The sequence below is a fragment of the Cucurbita pepo genome, chromosome 2, assembly GCF_057944985.1.
Source record: "Cucurbita pepo subsp. pepo isolate OVF chromosome 2, ASM5794498v1, whole genome shotgun sequence".
NCBI lineage: Eukaryota > Viridiplantae > Streptophyta > Magnoliopsida > Cucurbitales > Cucurbitaceae > Cucurbita > Cucurbita pepo.
In genome coordinates this window covers 2242720-2252296 of record NC_141799.1, presented here as the reverse complement: position 1 = coordinate 2252296, position 9577 = coordinate 2242720, and the positions used below count along the sequence as shown (strand labels likewise).

General features: G+C 35.5%; 2 protein-coding genes and 1 long non-coding RNA gene across 4 annotated transcripts; 2 read left to right on the top strand and 1 right to left on the bottom strand.

Annotated features, from left to right (window-relative positions):
• Nucleotides 1-539: 539 nt before the first annotated feature.
• LOC111788234 (peroxidase 45) lies at nt 540-2038 on the bottom strand. The gene is made up of 4 exons (XM_023668516.2): nt 1783-2038; nt 1515-1712; nt 1161-1326; nt 540-1083 (listed from the first exon to the last, which is right to left on the bottom strand). The coding sequence occupies exons 1-4, from the start codon at nt 1993-1995 to the stop codon at nt 677-679; spliced, it is 984 nt and encodes a 327-aa protein (XP_023524284.2). The 5' UTR covers nt 1996-2038; the 3' UTR covers nt 540-676.
• Nucleotides 2039-4835: 2797 nt separating this feature from the next.
• On the top strand, nt 4836-7390 carry LOC147793368 (uncharacterized). 2 transcript variants are annotated; one of them, XR_015419951.1, is made up of 3 exons: nt 4836-5086; nt 5376-7157; nt 7265-7390. XR_015419951.1 is itself a non-coding variant. In XM_023668453.2 (2 exons), exon 2 carries the CDS (start codon nt 5606-5608, stop codon nt 6863-6865), a length of 1260 nt encoding a protein of 419 aa, XP_023524221.1. In that variant the 5' UTR covers nt 4836-5086; nt 5376-5605; the 3' UTR covers nt 6866-7390. The 2 variants fall into 2 exon arrangements, 1 of the variants encoding a protein (XP_023524221.1); XM_023668453.2 differs by having other exon boundaries at nt 5376-7390.
• Nucleotides 7190-9541, top strand: LOC111788192 (uncharacterized). Its single transcript, XR_015419952.1, has 6 exons — nt 7190-7317; nt 7500-7654; nt 7982-8056; nt 8541-8604; nt 8717-8792; nt 9327-9541. It is a non-coding gene; the product is annotated as an uncharacterized LOC111788192 (long non-coding RNA).
• Nucleotides 9542-9577: the final 36 nt, after the last annotated feature.

Here is a 9577-nt window from a genome sequence, read left to right as displayed (position 1 = left end):
TTTTTTAGCTATATTTTATTATTATTATTATAATATTAATTTAAAGGGATTGAATTGAAAAAAAATGAATTAATTCTTTATCACTTGAGTTTGTAAGGCATTATTAGGACATTCCTACTTGATTGAGGTGAGGTGGTTGCTTCTGTGCCTCTTTTTTCTTTTTCCACTTTATTCAAATAAATTAATTATTACAAAAAAAAATGCCATCTTGTTGCCTACACACTCTAAAAAGTGAAAAAGCAAAAATACTTAGCTTACGGTTTACGGTTAAATATGAAAAGGTTTGGGTCCCTAAGCAGTGACAATTGTCCTATAAAGACTCGCTTTTGCTACGGCTCCAATGGGTTCCCTTAACCAAGTCACTGCCTACGAGTCATCACCTTATTCTTCAACAGGCATGCAGTCAGAGTCTTGGTCTCCTGCCACTGCTCGAAAACATATGGTTATGAACTCTCTAATAACTCCTTTTGGAAACTTTCAATTTTGTATCTAATAAGTTGATTTATTTGACATAAATTTGATTCAAAATAAGTCAAAAGTTTAGAGACTAAACTTGTAATTTATTAACGAACAAACTCGTGCAAACGAGAACGAGAATCTATTGAAACAAATTCTCTTTTTTTTTTTCTTAAAATTTATTAGTAAATTGTTAAAACCAACAGAGATGATTATTATTTTAGTTGAGTGAAGAACAGTCAATTCTGATCTCCCCTTGGTTTCTTGTTTTGACTCCCACTCTCCCAAGCTTTTTCATTGCAACCACAAAAGCCTCTTCAAAGGCTGAATTGTTGGAAGCAAATAAGTTCACTGTTTCCCTTGATCTTCTATCTGTGAACAACACTTGGTCTGAGGTGAACAGCCCTTTTCCCATCTGCAAATTCTTGAAGTACACGTTGTCGAACGTGAACGACGACCTCGAGTCCATGTCCACAGCAATTCTCTGGTCCACGTTCCTCGGGCATTCCCTCTTGAGCTCGTCGACATAGCTTGGATTGAACGTCGGGTCGATTCGGTTTTTGCTGTGGAAGCTATATAGCCTTTTGGAGAAGTGCTTGCAGTGTGAGAACCCAATTGTATGTGCACCTAAAAACAACCACAAATTCTTAGTAATGTTCCTCTAAATCTAATGCAATTGGAAGCTTAGTGAGTCATTAGTGCACCTGAGAGAGCAATCATGTCTGTTTGAGATAGACCATGTCTTGCAAACATGGCATTCAGCTGATCCAATCCAAAATCAGGTAAAGGAAGATGGTGTCGAACGCTCTTTCGTGTCGAGATCCGCCCGTCTCGCCTTCCCAACTCCACCGCATACGACGGTCCTCCAGTCTACAAAACAACAACGACAACAATGGTGAGATCCCACATCGGTTGGGGAGGAAAATGAAATACCCTCTATCCGGTCTGCAAAGAGAACAATATCTACTAGCAGTGGGCTTCTGTCGTTATATAACAACTCCCTTTTAAGTCTATTTTCAACTCAAAAGTTACTACATATACGAACAACACCAACTTACCAAAGCTACAACATCTCTAGTAGCAAGAGCCAATATGTCAGCACAAGACACCTTGTTCTTACATTCCGGCACGCTATCGACAGCAGCCTTAGCTTTGATTACAGTATCAAACCCGTCTCCGGCGAGCGAAAGATTCTCAGCATTGTCTTTCTCAGAAGTGTGGTTATTTGAATGAAGCAGCACAGAAGCATCACAACCCTGTCTCATAAAAAACTCGATCAAAACTCGACCAAATCCCGAGAAAAGAACAATAAGAATTTAGCCATACCCGAACAAAACAATCGTGAAAAAAGAGGCGGAGAGTAGCGGGAGCAGTAACAAACGTCTGTTCAAATTTCTGCTTCACTGCAGCTGTCACAATGGACTCAACATTTGGGCATGAATTATGGTAATAGTTATGGTGAAGCTTAGCAAAACAGCCAGTTGAGAGAAGAAGAAGAAGAAGAAAGAAGGGGAGAAAATGAAAGTGTTGAATTTGCATTTTGGGGCCTCAAGTTTTTGAATTTGCAGTTTGGAAACATAATCATTGTTGGGGTTTATATATAATTTGGGGATGGAGGCTAAAGAGGTCCCCCTTTGGCTACTTCTCTTGCTTTTTGACCCCTTTTTCTTTTTCTTTTTTTATTTTATTTTTTTAATACATAAATTAAATTTTGAGCTGTCATCCGTTGTTTAAATTGTGTTGGCAAAAATTTTAATTTTTAAAAAACCAAAAACCCTTTTAAAAATAAATTAACTGAACAAATAATGATATGAACCAAGACATCAATCATGCCGTATAAACTTTAAAGAAAATGTAATGGTTAAGTTTTAGATTGCATATTTAGAATCATTCAAGTTTAACATGGTCGATTTTACTCGTAGAGTGATTCGAATGTGAGTCAAGTGTTCTTGTTTCTTTTCTGTACCGTGATTTCTCATCTGGGTTGATAATGAAAGTTTTAATTTTTTTTTTTTTTTTTTTTTTTACCCCTCAAAGTTAATTAAATTTACCCCTTTTATCTCAAAATTGAAGGGAAGAAATATGGTAATTATGATCAAATTGGGTAAAAAAAGATCTCCAAAATCATTTGTTTGTGCATTGCATGTGAGTAAAAAGCATCTTTTTTTTTTTTTTAATTAATTTTTAAAAAGTTGAGTTAATCACTTAGGATGGGACAGCTCTAAAGGTAAATAGTTCAAAAAAACAAGTAATTAAGTAAATGAAAAGAATTGATGGGCCATTTTCAAAACAAGCCTTTAGTTATATAGGACAAATACAAAAGGACTCATTCCACTATATTAATAATTATAATTACATCCATATTCCACTACGCTACATTGTTTTATTCTTAAGGTAGGTTTTATGTACGTCACGTTATTTATATTAAATCATTATCTTATCTTATCTTATTAATTTAATAAAGTTAGTGAAGTATGATTAACTGCCTAAAGATTAATCATTTGCAAAGTTTGAATTTTTATCTGATGATGGTTGTTGTACAGTCTACTACAAGTACGTGCAGTCTAATAAAATGAAGAGTACTAAAAGTCAATATTAAAAAAATTTAGCTGGGTTGCTACTCATATGCACTTGCATCCCATTCCTTCGGGTTTCGTACTGTTCGAGTAAAATGGGTTCTAAGTTTATCTCTAATCCACCCTAATAAACACTTGAGCTTGGATAAATAAGAAAACTATAATGTCAATAGTGTGTGGTTCCACATTGGTTGAAGAGGGGAACGAAGCATTTTTTTTATAAGGGTGTGGAAACCTCACCCTAACAGACACATAAGCCGAAAAGAAAAGTTTAATTTATATCTAGAGAAAATGATTATGAAATCAACTTAATGGGCCTTATTTTGGGCCTAAGTTGAGTGACAAAATGGGCTAAAATTTCAGCCCAAACTTTGGAGGTTTGATGACTTGAGGCCCAATTATCCTATAATTACTGTGCGACCCATGGGCCCAATTTGAATGACTATTTCAACTTGGGCCTGGTGGGTGGAGACTCTCAGGGCTTTCAACATTTTAAACCACAATCACGTGCAAATCATGTTTATTAAAAAATACCTACTTTCTATAATTTTTCTATAACCACTCTTAAAAGAAAATAATAATAATAATAATAATAATTTAAAATGAATTTAGTAAAATTTATTGAGTAATTTTATGTGATTGAAAGTGGATTTATAAATATATCAAGGGATAAAAAGTTTTTTAAATTTGAATTTATAAATAAAATTTTAAGTGTAATTTTAACTCAAATAAAATATTTATATTTATTTTCGGTAGCTCAATCACCACAATTTTAAAGATATGTGTGATAGTGTAACAATCCATGCTCATGAGCACGTTTTGTCTCCACTCACATGCACTTTCAATTTTATTAAGCATTTCTTAACTATTTTATACTCGAGATATCGATTCATTCATGTACTTCTCTTTTATTCGGGTGTCGCAGTTAGACATAAAAAAATCTTATGTTGGATAATCTCAAAATATGTTAAAATTATCCCATTCAAATGAGTAACATGATCGGGTAAGAAATAAGAAATATATGGCAAGTCAATAATTTATTTTTGAGAAAAATTAGAGGATAAATAAGGAAAAAATAACTATAAAATAAAATTTCAATATCTAAACACCTAAAAATTAACAGTTTAGTTTATAATTTCAATAACATGTTATTTTTCTATAATAGAGATTTAAGTTTATTACAAATTTTAAAAATAAGAAATTAAATTATTTATTTATAAATATTACTCAAATATTTTTTTAAAAGATTGAATTAATAAAAGCATTAATATTCTTTAATTAAAAAAATTAATATTATATTTAATAAATATCTATAAAATTTAAAAATAGTACTGACATCCTTTATCTTTATATAAATATATACATATATATAATATAGATAAAATTATCTATCGACACTTTATAGATTATTTATTAATATTTTAATGTTATTTGGTAAACTTTTTGAAAAAGTTATTAATTAAACTCATTTTTTAAATAAAATATTAATGATTTTTTTTTTTTTTTATTAAGTTTAAAGATATTATTGAATTTTTAAAATTTTTAAAATTTATGGATTTTTTTTAATGATAAAATTATAAAATAGTTTAAAAGAAAAATGAATTGTCAAGGAAATTTGAAAAGGAAAGACGGAGTCACTGAAGTTTGGTTCGCTGCAATTCTTCGAAGCTTTGGTTCAGGTCAGAGCTTCCATACATAACATACATACATAACATACATGCATACATAACATACATACATAACATACATGCATACATAACATACATGCATACATACATACATACATATCTCCTTCCCTTCTAAACCCCTTTCCCTTTCTGATTCTTCTTCCATGTTTCTCCCCTTTCTTGCTTCTTCTTCTTCTTCTTCTTCTTCTTCTTCTTCTTCTTCTTATTCTTCTTCTTCTTCCTTCTCTACTGATCTCCCTTTTCCTCATCCACTTCACTGATCTCCTTCATTCTACTTCCAACTTCCCAATTGCGCTCAACGAACCAGGGTTTCTTTTGTTCTTTCCTGCTCTGCTGCAATTCGCGTCACTTCCGTTCTTCTTCCAGGTATGTGGTTTTTTCGTTTTTTCCGGCTCCGCTTCTACTTTTTTTTTCCTTTTCCAATTCGGACTTAGGGCTTTGATTTCGTACGATGATCAATACACCTTTTTCGCCTTGATTTTTCTCTTGTTTCTTTGAGGGGTTTAGTGATTTTAGTTGCTTTGATCTCTAGGGTTTTGGTTTGGGGAATATAGATCTGAGTTTGCATTCTAATGCTTCTTGGCTCTGTTCTTGATGCCGAATTCTTCCTTTCGAATTTAATGTTGCTCAGTCATTGCTGGAATTATGATTTCAGGCTGCTATAAAAAAAACCTACCCTTTATGCTTCGTGCACGTACTGTTCCTCCCCTACCCCCTCCCCACTCAAATGGTGTGGCCTCTGAGACTTGATTTGTTCTGAATGACGTGGAAGTATAAATTCTGGGGGGGGTTTGTATTGGTACAGTACCGCAATTCAGCTTCAATTTGAGTGACTGGGGTTTGGAGCTGCTACAGTTTACAGTGTATGAACCGCCCTCTGGAGAAATGCAACCTCAGCACAGCTCCAGAATTGATATAGGCGACTTGAAAGCTCAGATAGTTAAGAAACTTGGAAATGACAAGTCAAAGCGGTACTTCTTCTACTTGAGCAGATTTTTGGGTCAGAAACTGAGCAAGTTTGAGTTTGATAAGATGTGCGTCCGTGTGCTTGGAAGGGAGAATATTCAGCTCCACAATAAATTGATAAGGTCAATTTTGAAGAATGCATGTGTAGCCAAGACCCCACCACCAATAAATGGGTCAGGACATGCACAGTCTATGCTACAAGCTTCAAACAACTCACCTTGCAGGGAAGATGGCCCTGAACATAATGGATCTACTTTTCCGAATCAGAATCAGGCTATGCCAATTTGGCCAAATGGAGTTCTTCCGGTATCCCCACGGAAAGGGAGATCTGTCTTACGTGGAAAGTTTAGGGATAGGCCGAGTCCGCTTGGTCCGAATGGAAAAATCACATGTCTTTCGTATCAATCATCTGGTACTGAAGATAGCAGCAGCAAAGTTATTACAGAGAATGGTAATGTAAACATGTGTGACTATCAGAGACCGGTACAGCATCTTGAAGCAGTAGCTGAGCTACCTGAGAATGACATAGACGGAGCAGTTCTGCGGCCATCAGAAAAACCAAGAATACATCCAACAGAAGCAGCTGTTCTTGAAGATAGAGACGAGGTGGAACAGTCAGATCCCTTAAGCATCCTCAGAGGTCCTCTACTTCCACCTCTTGGTATTCCCTTTTGCTCAGCTAGTGTAGGTGGGGCACGCAAGGCTTTGCCAGTTGGTAGCAGTGGCAGTAGTCGTGATTTTCTGAGTTGTTACGACAGTATTGGATTGTCTGATTCAGAGACGGTGAGAAAACGAATGGAGCAAATTGCAACTGCTCAAGGGCTTGAAGGTGTTTCTATAGAATGTCCCAACATCTTGAATAACACCCTGGATGTGTACCTGAAGCAATTGATCAAGTCTTGCCTTGAGTTGGTGAGATCAAGGTCTACAATTGAACATACAGGGCACCCTATCCAGAAGCAACAGAATCAAGGGAAGGTTATAAATGGTATGCGGCCCAGTAACCACCAACACGTACAGAATAGCAACGGGCGGTCTGAAGTTTTGCAGGAAAAGAGTTTAGAATGCTCAGCGTCATTGCTCGATTTCAAAGTTGCTATGGAGATCAATCCAAAGCAGCTTGGGGAAGATTGGCCTTTGATGTTGGAGAAAATTTCTATGCGTGCCTTTGAGGAATAATCAATTGCAAAGGCTTTATTTATCCTCAGCCATCCTTTTGGCTGGTCTTGTTCAAGTCCAAAGGACTTTAAATTTTACCTGGGATGTCTTCCTGTTCAGCCCTTCTTGCTGGGGTATACTTGATCACACTCCCATTGGGTTCAGGCTCCAAGATTCCATGCTAAAATATTGTAACAACCGGGGGAACCTCCGACTGCACATGAGTTCCTTGCCCATTGCCTGCTCCATTTAGGAAGTTGAATTAACTCGACTAGAAAAGGGGAAGCTTTCAGCCAGAATGCCCATAAAAAAGGTTGTTCTGTTGCATTTTTAGCATTCATGTTAGCCCCATTTGCCACTACCTTGTAACTTAGCCTTTTCATGTAACTTATTTTTGAGAGAATCAGAAAAGTTTTGCAGGGATACTGTCAATTAGTTTGGTGAAAGATGGAACACCTGGGTGAGAGCTTCAGGTGCTGTATGTATTTTAGAATCTGAGAATTTATTGGGATTTCAATATCAATAACAAATTAACATCCATTTCAATGCGTTCTGTAGATTGGTCTCATCTTCAACTGTATGATTATTCAATATATAATCATGTTTTGTCTTCTAACTTAAACTAGCTATATTCTAAATCGATCTGCCCCTTTAGATAAATGTGAATGTATATGTGGGAGAAGTTCAAGTCTCAGGAGCAGCACAGCCTGATTTCGAGGTCTCTGCAACTGGATATCCAGCTTACTACCGAACAAATCAACGTTCTACAAATGCCACGACGAATTGGATGAGGACAATTCTCATTAAAAGGTAACGTCATGATTGAACTTTGAAGTAGACAAAAGTACAGGACCATTTTAACTCGAAAAGTACCTGTTCTTCTGAGAAATAGAAATTAGCTCCACCTGATTTTGTGGTTGTCTGTTGTTTTATCGCAAGTGCTTTGGCTGATCATAATTGATTAGTGTTCTTCTGAGAGGTTGCCTCACAATTTTCTTCTGACATTGCTTGTGCTTGCTTGTCAGTAATGTATATTCTTCAATTTTTAGCTGAACGTGTGTTCATATTATTTTGAAGTAACTATTGCTGAGTACTATAAACTTCTTGAGTCTGTCTCATTGGAAAAAAGAACTTCAGAGTTTGTAATGCACAAGGGAAGGAATCAATGAAGCAATCAAGACGAAGTGGCGAAGTTCATATCTCATCGACACGGTATCTTTCCTTCTTTACTTATATCATGTTAATGGCACAAGCTATTCACTAGGGATAGTTGAAAATTAAGATAATATGTCTGCTCAGAGATGATTGACTTTGTTATCAATTGAGAAGTATTATATTTCTGTCAATACTTTCAAAAATACGTTACTTTTATTATGTCGATTAAGATACAAGAAAAGACTTCTGATTGAGGAAGAAAAGACTTTTGAGGAGATGATTCTCTCGTTTAAATTATATGTTCTTAGATCTAATTTCTATTACCCTGTCAAATGAACCTTGTAACAACCCAAGCCCACCGCTAGCAGATATTATCCTCTTTGGAATTTCCCTTTCGGGCTTCTCCTCAAGGTTTTTAAAACGCATCTGTTAGGGAGAGGTTTCACACCCTTGTAAAGAATACCTCGTTCTCCTTCCCAACCGATGTGGGATCTCACAATCCTAGATCAGGTATAATCCGTTGAAAACTTGTTTTCTCTAGGCTCAGAGAACTGCAGTCTTTGTTCCTTGCTGTACATACTTACAGTGGCATGCTTATTTTTAAGGTAATCAGAATTCTTTGAAAATTTTGATATTGTCCAGCTATGCTATCCTAGTTTTTGTTTCATCTTGTTTCTTGATTCCCATTTATATGTAGTGTTGGCTTTTGGTGTTCAGGATGATCATGTTGCTCTGTGCAGCAAATTCGGGTTTCATTTCACTCACTCAGCTATGTCTATGCTTTCTGCATCATGTAAGTCAATTTTGATGTTAATTTGTCTTGCATTGTTTGTGGGATGAAGGAAGCATTTCAATAGCTCAAAGGAAGGAAAAGAAATTACTGTAAGCAAATCTAATGTTTTGATTGACTCGTATCCACTCTGTAGACATAGACTTTGATGCTTTGATGAGATATTCAAATGACGTAGAAATCGCTCTTTTTAAGATTGTCTCAAATGATCGTTTGAAAGGGACAAAAGAAACATTTGATCTCTAGCGAACCTCTCAATAAGATTATTCGAAGTTCTGACCATCTATCAGAAAAAAAAGAATTAATGGATCTAGTAAGATTTTCGAGAAATTTTTCGATTTATTTCGGAAGCGGATGTGATTATTGAACTACCTTCTCACATTTTGTAAATAGCTGGAACATTGAGGTGTTCGGATTTATACTTTAACTAGTCAAGCTATATTGAAGTCCCCGTATTCTTGTTTGTCGTTTTATTCATTTTTCAAATTGTGGCTAAGCCAATTAGGGAGAGTAAAATGGATTGGATTGAATTGACAGGAGCCTTGGTAATGAACTTGTTCGGATGGCTTCACTCTTGTCTATAAAGACCTTACATGCAGTCTCTTATACTCCGAAAGGGAAGTGTTGAACTCAACGCAGTCTTAAGCTAATGTCTGATCGTTGATTCCCATATGTGCTCTTCTTTGCTATGATATATAACCCTGAAGTTTGTCCCTTTTTATTGTATTCAAATTGGAGTGATCTTTAAATGATTTCGAACTAATTTATCGAACTAATTTAAATGAATA